The sequence below is a fragment of the Petromyzon marinus genome, chromosome 13 (assembly GCF_048934315.1).
Source record: "Petromyzon marinus isolate PM22_M1 ecotype Great Lakes invasive population chromosome 13, UKy_Petmar_22M1.pri1.0, whole genome shotgun sequence".
Lineage (NCBI taxonomy): Eukaryota > Metazoa > Chordata > Hyperoartia > Petromyzontiformes > Petromyzontidae > Petromyzon > Petromyzon marinus.
The window spans coordinates 1077233-1093957 of record NC_133679.1 but is presented as its reverse complement, the minus strand read 5'-3'; the positions used below and the strand labels follow the sequence as shown (position 1 = coordinate 1093957).

The 16725-nt window shown below is 56.2% G+C and overlaps 1 protein-coding gene across 2 annotated transcripts in view; it reads right to left on the bottom strand.

The window, feature by feature from the left end:
* The window catches only part of PRTG (protogenin), a 121978-nt gene that overhangs the window by 14021 nt on the left and 91232 nt on the right, over positions 1 to 16725 (bottom strand). For both annotated transcript variants that reach the window (XM_032953820.2, XM_032953821.2), the window contains exons 12-17: positions 8327 to 8422; positions 6440 to 6629; positions 5325 to 5452; positions 2889 to 3059; positions 1913 to 2095; positions 1553 to 1706 (exon numbers count right to left, since the gene is read on the bottom strand). In XM_032953820.2, the coding sequence (XP_032809711.1) occupies positions 1553 to 1706; positions 1913 to 2095; positions 2889 to 3059; positions 5325 to 5452; positions 6440 to 6629; positions 8327 to 8422 (922 nt within the window). The remainder of the gene's footprint in view (positions 1 to 1552; positions 1707 to 1912; positions 2096 to 2888; positions 3060 to 5324; positions 5453 to 6439; positions 6630 to 8326; positions 8423 to 16725) is intronic.

Below are 16725 nucleotides of genomic sequence, written 5' to 3'. Positions count from 1 at the left end.
GCTAGCGTTGTCAACCTCGAGTTCAGTCAACTTCTGAATTATATTTAACGTCTGTAATACACAAGAGAAGACAATTCGTGAGCGAGTGTGGCTGCGCTTGGCCCTCACCCAGCGATCTGGAGGCTGTTATGGCGCATTACGAGCGTGCGTGCGTGAGCCCGGGATCATCGGTCACGGCGGAACGCAGCTCTGATTTCAACTGGAAACGGTCTCTCTTTTTTGTTTGTTTACAGCATGCACGGGAGGGCCACGGTTTACATCGCCAAGGGACGAGGGAATATTTGTTGGTGCCAAGCCACGGCGACGCTCGAACGCGGCGGCGGCCGTGGCCGAGACTGCGCACAGACCCCAACCCCACGGTGCAGCGCCGACGGCCGCCACGACAGCGATTGAAGAGTTTGGCGCAGAGCAGGAGTGTGCGCGAGGGCGCTGCACGTGCGTGCGACATCAGCTGACATCGCCAGACTCGCTTTGCCGTAAAGATGACCACCGTTTACCACAGCGCGGAATAGACCCGGCCGAGTATTTACGTGCGAGTCTTGAGAAGGGCAAGTGTCAGTTGTCATCCTGTTGCTAGCGCCAGGTGGAGTCACTGCCACAGCAGACAAATATCTTGGGAGAGGCGGGGGTACCAAAGTGCTTATATCCCTCACATGTCACAAGTACTATATGTACATTTTATGTGTAAATTATTACGTGTCAGCGTTCATAACTAATTATAAGTGATGCTCGATGCTAAGCTTGTTCCTATATGATAGTGAATTAATTCGTTTGACTGCAAGAGATGAAATGTCTTGATTTTGTTAAATATATTGACTTCAAATTTCACCCAATGGGTCACGATGACCTCCATTGCACAAATCAGTCGGTGCAGGGTGTTGAACGAGCCAATTGCTCACAGAGCGTCTAACGTCACACGGTATATCGATACTACACACGTGGACATCACTTACAAACGCACATGGACACGATGATGCACAGGCAAGTACACCGCAAACGCCACGCGACGTGTGTGGGGAGCGGGCGCGGGACGCGTGGGCTCCAGGGAGACAGTGATGTCCGTCTCGTGTTTGCTTTACCCAGGCTGCGTGTTCATGAATCGGTGATGTGGAAGCCAAGGCAATTGACTGTCCTGATGCGACTGGCAAGAGGCAGCACCGGGCATCACGTCCGTCGCCTCCGTCTCGTCACTCTCTGCCGCTGCCTATCGCAGTCGTTACCGCTGCCACGCTCTCACTGTGAATTGGCCTCCTCCTCCTCTTCACTTCTCCGCGACCGCTATGGCTGCAGCCCTTTCTCTTGGAGCCGTGAGCCCCGATTCCTCAAGCGGTCGCTAGACCGAGGTCTCCGCGATCGCCCGTCCCCCCTCTCATCTGCACTGCAGCTGCCCTCCCCGCAGGGACGCGACGCGTCACCTCCCCCTCTGCGGAAACTCCGTCTGCGTGCGTGCGTGCGTATTGGCACTGCGGCAATGAGAAGCCTGCCCCCGGCTGCCCTCGTCGCGCTGGGGCGGCGGGGTGGGCAGCGGCGGCGGTGTCGGAGCGGGGCGCACCTGGCCTTGGTGCGGGCGAGCAGCACGATGAGGCAGAGCACGATGCAGGCGAGCGCGATGCACACGCCGATGGTGATGGCCGTGGCGGAGCCGTCGCCCGGCACGGCGCCCCCCGCCGACTCCTCCGCCCCCTCCGCCGGCGCCGAGCCTCCCCCTGCGCGTGGCACGCGGGGGCGAGGCGTGAGGCGCGGAGCAGCGAGCACGGAGAAAGCGGTACGTGCCGACCGCGCAGGAAATGAAGCACGGAGCAAGGGGCACGGAGGAGCACGGAGCACGGAGCGAGGAGCGAGGAGCGCGAGCAAGGAGCACGGAGGAGGGAGCGGGCAGCGCGGAGCGAGGTGCGGCGGCGGCGGCACTCACCGTGCGCGTGCGAGGTCCTGGCGCCGCCGGGTTTCCGGGCTGCCCCGCCGGGCTGAGCGCGCGGGATGTGGACGCGGACGGGCGGGGAGCCGGGGCCCGGGCCGCTGGCCGTGACGGCCTCCACGCGGAACACGTACACCTCGCCGGCCTGCAGGCCGTCCACGCGCGCCACGCGCTCCGAGCCTGCGGCAACACCGCCACGCGCACAACAGGGAGGGGGGGGGGTCCGGAAAATATTATTATTAATCATAAGGGTACCGTGCCGGAGTTACCGAGTCGAGGCTGTAGCGCTGAGATGCTGGGTTGCAATCCAGGTTGCCGTGCTCAATATAATTGCGTTCTGTACTCCCTAGGGCCCGAACGGAAACCCATCCGGCAGTGGATTGACAAAAAGGGAACGGTGCATGTCCTGTGTGCACGCTGGCGGCGAGCATGGAGGAGCGTAGAGTCGCGACGGGGGGGTCCTCGCCCCCCCCCCCCACACTCACACTCGACCGGTGTCGCCGTCGTCGTTCTTGTTATTCTGGGCTCGTGCGTTTCGGTGGACGTGTGGCCCATCGTGCATTATGAATGTGGGAGGATGAGAACATCGAAATTCGCTTCGTGAGTGAGATGGAATTGAACGGTCGTGCTGCACCCGGCGTGTCCCGAGTTGCGGTGCACCCACCCACCCCCGCGGTGTTTCAGTGCGAGCTTGTCCGTGTGCCACGAGCCACAGTCTCCCCCGCGCTCTGCACCGCGGGGGCGTGAGGATCGCTCCGGCCCGGTGATGCCGCGCGCCGTCATTTACGCGCGGCAGGCGCAACCAGCGGCTTCATGAATCGTGATCGTCATACGAGGCGGGGTGGCGGCCGTTTTCGCGGGCCTCTCTCTCTCTCTGCGCGTGTGGCGGTGAGAGGGGCGCGCCCGTGCCAGCGCCTCGCCCGCTACACGGCGGTGCTGCCAGCGTGCCGTGCGTCCAGTGCCCGCGACGTACCGTGGGTGTGCAGCGAGCGCCACGCGCCGGCGGCCCACTCTTGCGGCGTGCCGTAGAGCACGGTGTAGCGTGTCACCGTGCCGTTGGACTCGTCCGGGGGCTGCCAGGCCACGAGCGCCGAGCGGGGGCTCACGGCCGCCACGCGCACCTCTCCCGGGCGGCCCGAGGGGCCTGCGGGGCACACGGTCACACGATGAGCACCGCCTCGGCAGGCCGCCGGGCCCGGTCTACGCATGTCCCTGCCCTCACGAGCGCCCACGGAGCGGCTCGCAGCTGTTGGCGGCCGAGCCAGCGGTAGAAACTTCACGGCATCGCGACGGGGGGCCGGTCTCCGTGTATGGCGATCGAAGTGGATTTTTCGTTTTGTTGACACGAGGCTTCTTCACGCCTTCTCTCATCTCCAACGGTGATTGTTTGGTTGGTGCCGTTTTGCACCGCGAGCGTGCAGACGGACGTTAGAGTCGGTGACCGCTAGTGGCGGCAGTAGCGGCCTCGTACAATGAATTAATTTAACCTGGGGAAAACACCGTGGCCCAACGTGCGTCACGTTCAATCAAATTACCGTGAAGTCAAGAGATAACGACTGAAAGGCACGGAACTTTGTCTAAAGCTCCTTAATCAATTAAGACGCCAACTCAATTAACCGGCCCGGCATCGCGCGCGACCTACAATCATTTTGCTCCGAGTCAGCGGTTCGATTCCCACGGCTAGCCCCGTAATTTCCAAGGGGAATTACCAAAATAAATGAGCCATCTATTCTAAAGCAGATGTTAAGGACCGAGCTAAAGGATCATTAATAAGATTAGGCCACTGTGTGGCTGAAAACCAAACTCGAAAACCTAAAATTGCCTGTCACTAAATTGCAAAAAGAAAGAAAAGCTTGTATCAGACAAGAATGGTATCACAAGTCTCTCGCTTAGACAAGATATTTTGCATCTCTGTGTATGCTCAGCTGGTTGAATTCAGGACATCAATCACACTGCTCTAAAAGCTCACATTCAGTTCAGGCGACGAGACAGGAACCAGTCCAGAAGGATCCAAAGCCCCAAGCGGCATGTGACTAGGTGCTTCCCCATGTCGCTGTAGCCATCCCTCACGGCCTTGCAATGCTACAATCCATCTCACTCTTACACCTGAGCTAATCTCATCGCTCCGTCCCTGCTTTGGCTGACCAATCCATCAGCAGTCTACGAATGCAGTGACCCGAGTTCAATTCCCGCTCACGGCCAACACCAGTCATCATAATCTGAAACAGTCCTGAGCCTCCCCTAAGTCGTAAAAAAACATCGCCACTGGGGAGACAAAGGCGGCCTGGAGTGGTGTTGGCCACCCGCCCCCTCTTGTGCCGTGTTGGCCTTCATTAGGTGCTCGCTAACAGCACTCTGTGAAGGTTCTACGTTTAGGTATTTGCGGTTTATGCACATCCGTGCGTGGGTATGCGCGTGTGTGTGTGTGTGTACACACGTTCCGCTATATTCCCAATCCTGCACAAGGTGACACCATCTGCCGTCGTTCCGAACAGTAAATCAGGTTACCGCCACAGATCGTTGGAACGGAAACTAAATATTTAAACAGCGGCACCAGGCGCGTCGATGCCGGCTCTGGCTGACGGGCGCTCTCCCAGCCCCGGGGGCCCTCGGCCGCGGTAAATGACGACGCGGCACGACAACAAACATCCCCCAAGCGTGCCGAGCCGGCCGAGCAGAACACCGCAGGCTCGCGCACGGCGCGGCAGCGAGTGCCGCGTCGCCGAGCGCCACAGCGGTGTTTAACGGAGGTCACGGTGCAGCCGCGGTGCGTTGAGCGCTCGTGAGAGGTGCGCCGCTGGTGGGGACTGAGGAGGTGCGTCACGCGAGTGGAGATGTGTTGGTGTATTACAGTGATGCACGCAATTATTCGCCCGGGAGAGCCATGCCGAGTCACAGGGCTCTTTTTCAGAAGGGTCCTGCTGCTACATTGGGTTTTTAAATTAAGATTTACGCGGCCAATAGATGAGTGTTTATACATGCAAACCTGAGCACGTGGAGACACGTGCCAGGGGGCAACACTCCATCCTCGTACAGATGGAAACAGATGGCAATTGCTCCAATTGCCGTACCGCAATTGGGAAGCGAATTTCACAGCCTATGTGTTGATCCACCAACCCTTGCCTCCATAATGCTGGATGACAGGCGTGCATAGCCACCACACTAACTGCGTAGTGGCGTGTAGCACACTCGTGTGTGGTGTTTAGGTCTGTGACACACTCGAGCGGTGTGGGCATGTAACACAGAAGCGGCGGCGTTGTTGTTGTTGTTGTTGTTTTTGCGCGAGGCATTGACGAATGGCCGCGGTGGCGGCGTCGAACACTCGGAGCAACGTCGCCGTGCTCTCAGCCGGTGAACGCTCTGCGACCTCGCGGGGGCGAGTGTGGGGGCGAGTGTGGGGGGGACGCACGCTCGGGCGGGGTGGAGTGGTACACCACGGGGCTCCAGGGGCTGAGCAGCGAGCCCAGGTGCAGGCGCACGGCGAACTCGTAGCGCGTGTCCGGCTGCAGCCCCTCCACCAGCAGCCGCTCCTCCGTGCTGCCGTGCAAAGCGGCGGCACAGAGCGGCACAAGGGGAGCAAACAGCAACAACAGCAACACGTCACACACGCGGCGTGCACGCACATACACGCGGCGTGCACGCACATACACGCAGCACACATACACGCAGCACACATACACGCAGCCTGCGCTCGCAACAAGACGTCACACACGTGGCGTATGCACGGCATACACACACAGCACGCAAAGGAAGCGCGCACACGGCACACGCGTGGCATGTGTGTACACACGCGTGGCATGTGTGTACACACGCGTGGCATGTGTGTACACACGTTAAGCATGCACAGCATTTGCAGTGCGCGCACTTCCATCGTGCGCAGGTAGTCCCTCAACCTGCTCGACGTTCCAAAGTCAAGGGCAGTGAGTGCCGATAATCGTTTCTCCGTGGCTGGTCTCGCTCTCTCCACGAACTCCTACCCCCTTCACATGTGCAGTAGCACCGGCAGCAGTAGTGGCAGCAGCAGTGACATCTGCCTCTGCACCTGGTGCACCAGGCTCGTAGAGCGCTTGAGGAACTCCGAGCCGGGCTCCTTGCCTCCGAGTCGCGTGAGAATTATCCCTAGTTGACGACGACGATGATGAAATTAAACTAAAACTATTTTTATTTTACCAGGAAAGGCCCACTGAGCTGTGTAGCTCTTTTTCACAAGTGACCTGGTCACAAATAATAGCTCAACAATGTGGCTTATCACGTGGACATTTATAGCAGCCAAATTCTCTAAACGCGTGGTTCTAAATGTGGAGGGAAAAAAACGGAAAACCCGGAGAAAAATCCACAGGTACCACGGGGAGAGAGACACGCAAACTCCAAATATATAGCAGCAGGCGTCAGGGTCGGGATCGAACCCACGACCTCCTGCACGCCATCTCCCCCGCGCGACGCCTGCGATTATCCCGCACAAGAGCATCCACAGTCGCACTGGAGAGAGCCCAGCACGCCTGGCAGCCCCCCGTACCCACTCACGTGTGGACGTAGCGCACGAGCGACGCGTTCTTGAGGCCCACGGGGTTGCAGCGCAGCGTGTAGTTGAGGCTGCCGCCGCCGTGGCTGAAGACGGGCGCCAGCCAGTGCAGCGCGACCGCTCGCGAGCCGTTGGTGCGCGCGTGCAGGCGGTGCGGCGGCGGTGGCGGCGGCGCCGACTTCCCACGCACGGCTGGGGGGCACGTGGGGGGGGGGGGGCACATGGGAGGCGTACGTGTGAGCGTGTGAGTGTGTGTGTGCGAGTTTGTTTAACAGTGTGAGCGTGTGTGTTTGTGCCTCCGCTAGGTCGACTCAGCCTCAAATGAGTAGCTGGTGCGGTGTGTAAAAAGATCGCTACTGGGGAGACAAAGGCGGCTGGGCGTGATGCTGGCCACCCACCCCCTCGTGTGCCGTGCCACCGCTCCATCCCATTCTACATAATAACGCAATGATTGTGAAACGGTGGGAGCTGCTGCTGCTGCGACCCATGACGTGTGAATGCAGCAACTGCACGGCCACCGTTACACTGGGTAGGCCAAAGCTCCATTCGGTGAGACCGTTCATATCGCCGACCATTTGGGTTGTGAAAATTGACCCGTTTAGTTGTTCCAACAGGAAGTGTAAACAACGTTTTTGCTGCTCACATTGTGATCGACCCCCGTGGGTTTCCTGCGCCTCCTAACAGCAATATTATGCCTCTCACACCGTGACGAGTCCAGAGAATTCCACTTGGGGGGGAGGCGCAGGGGTGGGGGACGACGTCAAGGAAAATGAGTTCCGTCCTCTCTCCATTTCCTGCCTCCTTGAATCTTACAAAGCGTCACTCCGCGTCTGTGGACCTCGTAGTCCCATCTGGCTGGGGCGCTCCAACTCACAACAGTATCCCGCATTTAACCAGGATTCTCTCACCGAGATTCTTTACCCTCATTTTGCATTGGCGACACGGGTACGCAGAGCTACATCGGTAACATATTGATCAATAGGGTCTCTTTAAAATTTAGGACATATGAGAGGCCACCGCCACATAATGGCCTGCCCGTGTGAATAATGTGAGTGGGTTTCAAATGCCGTTTTGAAGCAGGTGACAGCAGTTGATTATTCCCTGCAGATATTGCCTCTGGGTGGCAGGACACGAGCATTTGGTACACGCGCACTGCCAATAAAAACCTCTCGGCTATCCCAGTCACCCAGGTCCACTAAATCAATCATTAGCCAGCGAAGCGGTGGGGGAGGGGGAGATTTAGAGTCAAGCGTAGCCAAATGGCCCTCGTTCCCATTCTCAATCCCGAAGACTCCTCTGTGTTAAAGGCCGTGCCTCGGGGAACTTCCATTCGGATGGCCCATGGTGGTGCAGGCTCTTGTCTGATCCTGATGAGTGCAGGACCCCTTGGTGGTGGTGTTGTGGCTCTGGACCCAGCTAAGTTGCAGTGGTGCTCGACCCTTATTTGAGGAACCCGATTGGCAGAGGATGGATTGGCAGTTTGGGGAAGCTGCCCAAGTCACTCTCTGTGCCATTATTACCATGAATTGTATCGAATAATGTATTTGTTATTCCCCCACTAAAGCGTTACCAATCGATGTGATATTTCTGCAAAGAAGACCTCAGTTTAGGTAACGATCGAGCGTGCAGCAGAGCGCCAGCCTCTGAAGTGGAACACTGCAAGTTCAACTCAAGTCATGTCATCATTCCTCTCGAGTCAATAAAACGAGTACCAGTTTGTGAGAAGTGGTTGTCCTGTCATAAATTGGCTCAGGGCTGCCCTAGAGGAAATGAGCATCGTCCACGCTCAGTCTGAGTCAGGGGAGACGCTTATCTCCCCACCCAGCCGCAACGTCGTGTGCGGCACGGAGCGCTGGGCCTCCCGTGGCCTCGTGGCGAGAGAGCCTCACCCGCGCAGTCGGCCGTGCTGATGGTCTGGTCCGCCTCGTATCCCTCGCCCTCGTCGCTGTAGGCGGACAGCCGCACCTGGTACTTCTTCCTGGGCTCTGCGGGGGGAGGAGGAGGAGGAGAGGAGACCAGCGAACGCATGAGCTCCGTGCCCCAGGGGGGAATTCTTAACCAGGTCCATTTGTTGCACAAACAATGATTGTTCAACTTCAGCGCGATGGGGGTGGGCGGCGGTAATCGTGGTGAGCGCCCACTTTAATGCAGCTGATGAATGATACAATTTAACATCAATTGCAATTATCAAAGAACAATGAGCCGATTGACAGTATCTGACGGTGGATAATCTACGCAGAAATCGATACGTCCACGTGGCCCGAGCGACATCTGGTGCTGAAGACCCTCGCACGCGACCATATGCCGGTCACGTGGACACTCTCGCTACGAGAAGTGGCCATGGGGGCCCCCCCTTCCGCTTTGCTTGTCTGTCAACGCGTGCGCCGCGGCCCTGTGCCGGCTCTCAGCTTGCCGCCACCGCCACCACCACCACGCGCGGCTTCCACGATCTGTCGCATTTCAGCCGTTAGTTACACACATGGCGTTGGAGTGAAATTCCATCGGTTATTTGATCCTAGAAATAAAAAAAACTAAGGACAAAACTCAAGAGGCTTACTTGACTGATTTGATAACTTCACACAGAATGTATCACAAAGCACAGGGGGAATAGATGAGATACCTAGCAATGTGTGTGCCCAACATTGAGAGGTGACTACCGGTGAACGAGTAATATATGCACTTGCATTGTACTCAGGATAATGGAGCTCTATTTTCTTCTCACACTAACACACAATACAACGTGCTGACCCGAGAAAAAAACTTTAGCTTTAGAGAATTGACCCCATGCAGGAGGCAGTGGTGATTTAATTCTGAGTGATATAATTTATGTAAGTGGGGACAAGTGGGCCTGCAACAGGTGGTCACCTCCAGTTGGCCACGAGTGACTCGCTCGCCGCTAGCTACGCAACTCACTAAACACACAAAGTACAACACAAACGCACGATTACCCCGTGATGACATTGCAGTGAGCAAACACAGCGCGGTTCAAATTATTTACTTATGCGCCCTATTGCAGCGTAATTTGCAGTTCATCTGAAATATAAAAAAAAATCAACCAACATTTTGAACATGTCTTGACAAAATTGACAATTATCGATGATGGACAATTTCTGTATTTCAAGCAGCGATTGCACGTTTCCCTTTGCTGCATCGCCACATCTTGTGGATATTTTCCACGACTCGTTTGAGCAAAACGTGTTGACATGTTAGTCACCCTCCCGTTCTCTACACGTGGTGTCCCCTCTGGCTGTTATTGCGCACCGACCGCGGGGAACTTTCACGGCTGGCTCAGGTCGCCAACCGACGTGAGAGCTCCGTTGAACCCTCACCCCGAGCACGGAGACACGTTGATTCCTGACCAAATGCAAACCGATGATCGCACTAACCTCAACACAAAATAATTACCCTTTACTAACCCACAAATATGCGCTTCTTGCTCTTATCAATGGACAAGCACTCCCCGTTATCCTCAACATTCGTAGATATCAGAGTCCCCAAGGACTCGTGGAAAGGGTGGCTGTTACACAAGAATGCTCGCGTTGTCCATGATGCAGCAGTCGAGATAGGAGTTTTTGCTTTCCCTTCCATCCATCTTATCTGACAAGCCCAGAGGCCCCACGGCTAGCGGGGAGCCTTGTGCAGTGCCTGATCAACGTGCGCCCCGATCACAAGAGGGCATGTTTGAGAGGAGGGCGGAAGGCTCAGAAATTAAATGCCAGAGAAAGTTGCACCAACATAACAATGGACCCTACGGTAATGCAAAGCCTTGCCCCTATACGCACAGTAAAATAGTGGAAAACAAGCCGGGTAGTGTCAATACTTCATAAGATACATAAAATAAAAAGTCTAACAATTTGAAAGTGCTGAAATGAACCTACTGTGTTTCGATCAGTGATGTAAAATCCACATTCCTATGACGGGAACCAGTCTCTCTTTAGCACAATTACCCTTGGTCAGTTAAGCTCCTGTCATATCTTGGAAACGACGATAGTCGGCCTCCATTTTCTATTCGAATAGGAGCCCCACCAATGTTGCGTGCGAAGAATAGAAGGGTGCACAATATAAACAAAGGAGACGCATTCCGCTAAGAATCGGCAAATGCTTCAAAGCACGTTTGTCTCCTTGTGATCTTTTCACAAGGAGCGGTTAATTTTCTCAGAAATTGGTCTTTCTTTTTTTTTTGGGGGGGAGGGGGGTGGCAGGGGGGCGTAGTGGGGGGGGGGGTGGGGGGCGGGGGATTGCCCCGACCGCCGCCCTGCGGCGTGCACCCTGACCCCGAGACGGTAACTCAGCCTCCTGGGCCGCACCGCCCCGGCTTAGTGGGGAGAACAAAAATCCCTGAAGAGGCCACCCCACAAAGAGGCCCCGTAGCACGGCCCGGCCGTGAGAGCGGCTCCCAGCGGGGGTGTCCACCCGGGGCGGAGGGCGCCGCGGCCGAGAGGCCGACCCGCCGACGGGCTGCGTGGAGGTGCGAGCGCTGGGCGGGCGGAAGGGCAGCTGCCCTGCGGCTCACGCAGCGGGGAAGCCTGCAGCGCGGTTCAAAGCGAGGAAAACGGGATATTATTCGTCAAAGTATTTTTTGTAAATTCTGCGTGGGGTTGTCCGTTACGAGGAGTTTTATAAGATTTTTTTTATGTTATAGTGGCACTTGTATGTATGTAGAACTTATTTCGCACCGTACGTAGCCAACCGTGCTAATCGGAGGGGGCGTGCTTAAAGGCCTCGGCAACTCTAAGCGCCTTGCATCACATCTCATCTGAACCATTCTGATGTCCCTGCTGCAGTCTAGCCAAGGGGACCCTCAGTGGCAGCTGTTCCTGTTCGATTCCCGCAAGCCCCAACTCAACACCGCAACTCAAGTGGCGGCGTCGGCCACGATGATGGCTGTGCGGTGCCCATCGTGACCCCAGTGGGCTGCGACAAACTCGGCTCGCGATGGACGCACAGAGCGAGGCCGACATTCGGTACTCGGGGTGACGACAGTGAAGGGAGGGAAGCAAGGGCTTTGCCGTGCCACTCCAAATACATTGCTTAAGTTTTACAGAAAAGAAAGTTGGAAAATAAAATAAAAAAAATTAACAAGTTAGGATGTTTCCTGACACGAGTGGGTAGGCGTTCATCTCTATGGCGAGTCCGTGGTCAAAATGCCAAGCTCGCGCTCTGTCGTTGTTACACTCGCACACGCGGACAAATAATCCATTTATGTATTTATTGGGCGATTAAAAAGCCTCAGATGAGCCTCGCCTTGTGAAGACTGATTACCGCGTATTCACGTCCTCTGCTGCCCAGGGGAAGGATTTAGAGTCGAGCAAGAAACAACCGGTGTTATAAATCAATCAATCCACACCTTGAAAAATCTCGCAGCATTGAGAGCACAGAGAAGCGAAGGCTCATCGGACATAAAGTCCACTGAGGCGGTGCAGCCGAACGGGGGTCAGAAAGAAGCATCCCAGGGTGGAGAAGGAAGAGAGAGAGAGAGAGGGGTGGGGTGGGGGTCTCTGCATGGCGAGACCACACAGAGCTCGGAGGAATGCTGCCACCACCACCCCCACAACCACCTCCCCCGCCACCCCAGCCCCGTGCACGAACCCTTATCCCGAGCACAAACACGCGCAGGCCACAAACACATCTCGGCACTGCAGCAGTCGATATCATAGCTAGGGGCCAGGCCCAGATTAGGGTTGGATTATGGGGGCAAACATTCGGGGGCCGAGCAACACGGATTACGGCTCCCCCCCCACATCCCCCCCCCCCCAGTGCCGTGCGATCGCTCCAGATCACTCTTGTTTCGATAGAAGACTTATTCAGCTGACAGAATTGAGCAACTGAAGTGCTCATAATTCGGGCATAAAGTATTACACACGCGATACATGCTGGACCACCGCCGAAAACCGTGGGGCACCCTAAAGGCGGCTAAAGCCGTGCACTTTAACATTTAACCCAATAAACAGCAACGTGTAGCGCGCACTCGATGTTAGCTTCAAACCGCAGGGCCAGTGACGATGAACGCTTCAATTTCATTGACACTTGGCTTCCCACGGGTTTTTCTTGCTTTCGTATCCGTGGTTTCCACGACTCCAGCAAATACAAAGAGACAGATTTCTCCCTATAGCCTGAACAGACTGTTGGGGCAAGTGCTGATCGCAAGCACCTACGAAGGCCGGCACGGTGCATGAGGGTATGGGTGGCCATGTTTACACACCAAGTACTCCTTTGAGGCTGAGTCGACCTAGGGGTGGCCCCGGACCAGTTCAGAAAATTGTCACTGGTGTTGGCCGTGAGCGGGAATCTAACTCAGGCCGCTGGCTCCATAGCATAGCACGCTAACCATTGCGCCACCGCTCCCCATACACAAACACAGTGCACCATATGTATTAGTGAGGAGCAGCATGTGCATTCGAGGCTGCATGGTAGCTGCGATGTTATAAATTAGCCTTCTCCCGATGCCCGTTTGGAGTGTTTAACCCACAACGTTTACAAGGGCGGTAACATTAAAATACTTAACACAAGCAGCTGTCAGAAAACGCCGCTTCACTAAATGGCTTTGACAATTTCACGCTCTCCGTGGGGAGCCCAGATTTTTTGCTTCGGGTGGGGGGGTTAGGAAAAAAGTTAAATCTAAAATATTTTAGCCATTTGCTTGGAGAGGAGGGGACGAAAAACAGAAGGCCATCCCCATAAATCAGGCCATGCCACTTTCCTCGAACACCTCATTGTCTGCCCCACAAAGGCAGGCCAGCCATGGGCCCAGCGCTGGGATCATCTGCAGATGCCCCCTGCCTGCCTGTCTCCGGGCAACAGCTGACCATCGCCCTCCCCGGGGGCAGACGCCACCCCTGCCCTCTCTCCAGCCCGGCCCTCGCTCCGGCCCGCCTATTGTGTGCCGGGCAGTGGAGGGGGGGGGGGCTATCACGCGGCTCAACCTTTGGCTCGGTGACCCCTGGTCCCTCGTGGGCAGGGCCGCTCCCGCACCCCATCCCCCACCCCCCCGTTGCCCTCTGACCTGCCCGGCAGCCGCTTTCAGACCCCGACCTCTCGGGGCGCCCGTAAGAAAGGCCATTGTGGCCGTGGGGAACGAAAGGGGGACGCGCGGAATAAAGGCGGCACTGACAACTGGAAGAGTTAGCGCTCGCCAAATGTTTCCTGCGCTCAATTATAGTTTTTTGCTTGCCTCGGAGCTGTGGGCTCGCGTGATGGTGCGGAGAGCGGCGACGCACCAGCGGGCATTCGTTTTAATTGCCAAAAAACCCTGCAGGCACTTACGGAATGCAATTCGCACGTTTTCTGGATGCGTGTGGCTCTCAGCGGATGTGTGGATGGGTGTCTGTGTGTATGTCAATGTGTGGATGAGTTTGCATGGATGCGTGCGTGTGTCAATGTGTGCACGAGTTTGTGTGTGTGTGTGTGGAGAGGTGAGTGCAAATGTGTGAATGGTTGTGCGTGTGCGTTGATGTGTGTATGGTTATGAGCGGATGTGTGGATACTGCAGTGTGTCCATGTGTGGATGTGTACAAGTGGATGTGAGAATGAGCGGAAAGGCGTGTGAGAGTATATGTCGATGTACGATTTGCTGTAGTATGTTAGTGGCGACCCGAGTTTGGTTCCCGCTCACAACAAATAACAGTGGCAAATATTTGAACCAGTCCTGGGCCTCCCTTAGGTCGACTAAACTGTAAATGAGTACCTTGTGAAGACAAGAGATGCGGGGCATGGTGCTGGCCACCAACCCCCTCGTGTGCTGCGCCAACCTTCATGGGTGCTTGCTTACAGCACTGGCCCCAACAGTCTATTATTTAACGGCTATACAGGGGATCTTTCTATATGTCTTGCCTGCCAACAAACATTGGAAAGATTTCACAATTAAACCTTAAATGATGGTGCCTGCGTTCAGTAGCGCGCACACCCACGACTGAGCGTTCAGGAGTGCGTGTGCGCTACTGAACATTCGGTAACGCACACACGCGCTCCAAGCGTCTCTCAAGCACCACAGCGAGTTCGCCGGGCAGAGCTGCTCATCACTGGGCACCACGTTCGCGCTTCGTCGTCACAAGATTCCGTGATGGCCTCACGGAATCGGGGTGGGGGGGGGTGATGGGGACGGGCAAGAAGAAGCTTCACAGCGCCACGCACCGTAGGAGTTTCTCTTCGCCTACGGCAGCGGGACGGTGGACCGTAATGAAACCGCAGCGACGTGGCGCTCGCCGAGCCGCGAGAGAGCGGAGCGGGAGCCCCCTCACCGTGGCCGCGCGAGGGGCCTCCTCCTCAGCCCCCCGTGCTGCGGCCCGTCCGCTCAACGCGTCAATTTATCACGGCATTGATTTCGTGACAAGCCCGGGGATGCTGCATTAATCAGAATGAAAAGCTCCGTTGATGCTATTTTAGTCAAATTATCCACGAAGGGTTCGCTCTCAGCCGAGACAAAGCCTTGGGCTGGGCGGCACTTTGGGCGCGATCTCTCTCACCTCCGGTGTAGACCGCCCTGCGGACTCCGCGATTCACTACAAACTCAATCACGATGCTCCTTTTCCGACGCGCAGCTCGGCCGGTAACACGACGAGGCGACCGCCCGCGACAGTGCGCGCCGTGCCTCTTAATGATGATCGAAAGCCGCCGACAATTTCCGCGTGCGCCGCGCTGCCGCGTCCAAAGCTCGCGCTCCGGGCGTCAAGCCGGCCCAACGAGCGCGCCCGGCGCCCTGCTAACAACGGCACGTCCCTCCGATGATCACGTTAAGCATTGAGCCGACGGCGCGGGAGCGGCCCGCGGTTACGCGGCGTCCGAGGCCGTGCCCGGTAGCCGCCCGGCTCCGGCACAACTGCGACGGGTTTTTTTTTCTCAAATGAAGATTTATCCCCCGCCGCTACCCGGGCCACTTTAGTCCGAATTGATGCACAGCGACGTACGTACGGACGTACGGACGGTCGCGCGTGCGCGTGTTTATCGGCGACCACGCCACCGCCGCTCGTGTAACGGCCACGTGTCAATTGCGCCGGCAGGAATCGGCGCGAGCGCTCCGACTGCTAATTGATGAATGCTAATGAATTCCCCAGGCTCAGCGGTGCCCGGCGCTCGATATCTCAATACGCCGTAGCCACGGCGACGCTCGGGGTGTGGATTCACGTGATGAGGGGGGGCGGGGAGGGGGGCCCTGTGCCCCCCCCCCCACATCGCCTGCTCTCGGCCCAGACGTCACATTCACCCAAACGCCCACGAGCCGCGCACCTCGCCATTGATGTTAATGTCGACATGTAAAAACGATAAGGGTGAAAACAGGAGATGTGAATGAGATCAACTTGTCCCTGCCACAGGAATGTGGAATTTCCGGCAACTGGCTACAGGCTGCAAACATAGGATAAGTACCTCCACATACTAATTATCCGTAATATAGGGTAGGTGTTTTGGGTTAGATCGTGTAAATATGTGTGTCGTTAGACCTGCCACCACACGACACCCAGCCAGGTTGCTCATTGGCAGAGCGAACAGCCCACAATCGGAATGTGGCAAAAATTATAATTCTGGTTGTGGGTTGACTCGGCCCATCAGCCCTCCTGGGTCACTTTGTGGGCAAATCAGCAGTGATTGTCCTATGGATAGATCCACCCCTACCATAAGAATGTGGAATTTCCACCACGGGCTCAGGGAACTAAATAAGAGATGAGCTCCGTCTCAACACTCATCTGAGCGGGAAATCACTTTGACTTTGTAACTTCCTATGTCCAAGTAAGTGCAAGTATTTTATAATCACAGGAAATGTGTTTTATATTATTGATATTAATCTAAAAAATGGTCTGACCGTGTCTTGTGTATGTGCATGTGTAGGCATGCACGAGTACACGCACACACGCGTGTGTTTGCGTGTATACGTGCTAGCGTACGTACAAGTGTGAGTGTACGTGCGTGTATGCATTATGACATTTACATACTCCATCTACACCACGCTGCTGAACCCCGCACAGATGAAGGCCATCCCACACCAGAGCCCTCTGAGCCCGTGCAGCTGCAATCGATCCAATTCCCATGCGGACTCAGATCTCATCCCAGATCTCATCCCAGATCTCATCCCAGATCTCATCCCGGCTCCCTTCGTGCTCTTCCCCTCGAGCACTGTGAGCATCCTCGCCCTCCCAGCCGCCTTCTCCATCGCGAGTGTCACCCAGGGGCCACCAAATCTCATCGTCACTTGTCCCTCCCCTTAAGCCTGCTCGCTTATCCTGGCGGTGAGTGTGATCGTGCATTTGAGTTTGCACTCTCGCCACGAGTGTCTCTCGCTGCTCAGCATGTATGCATC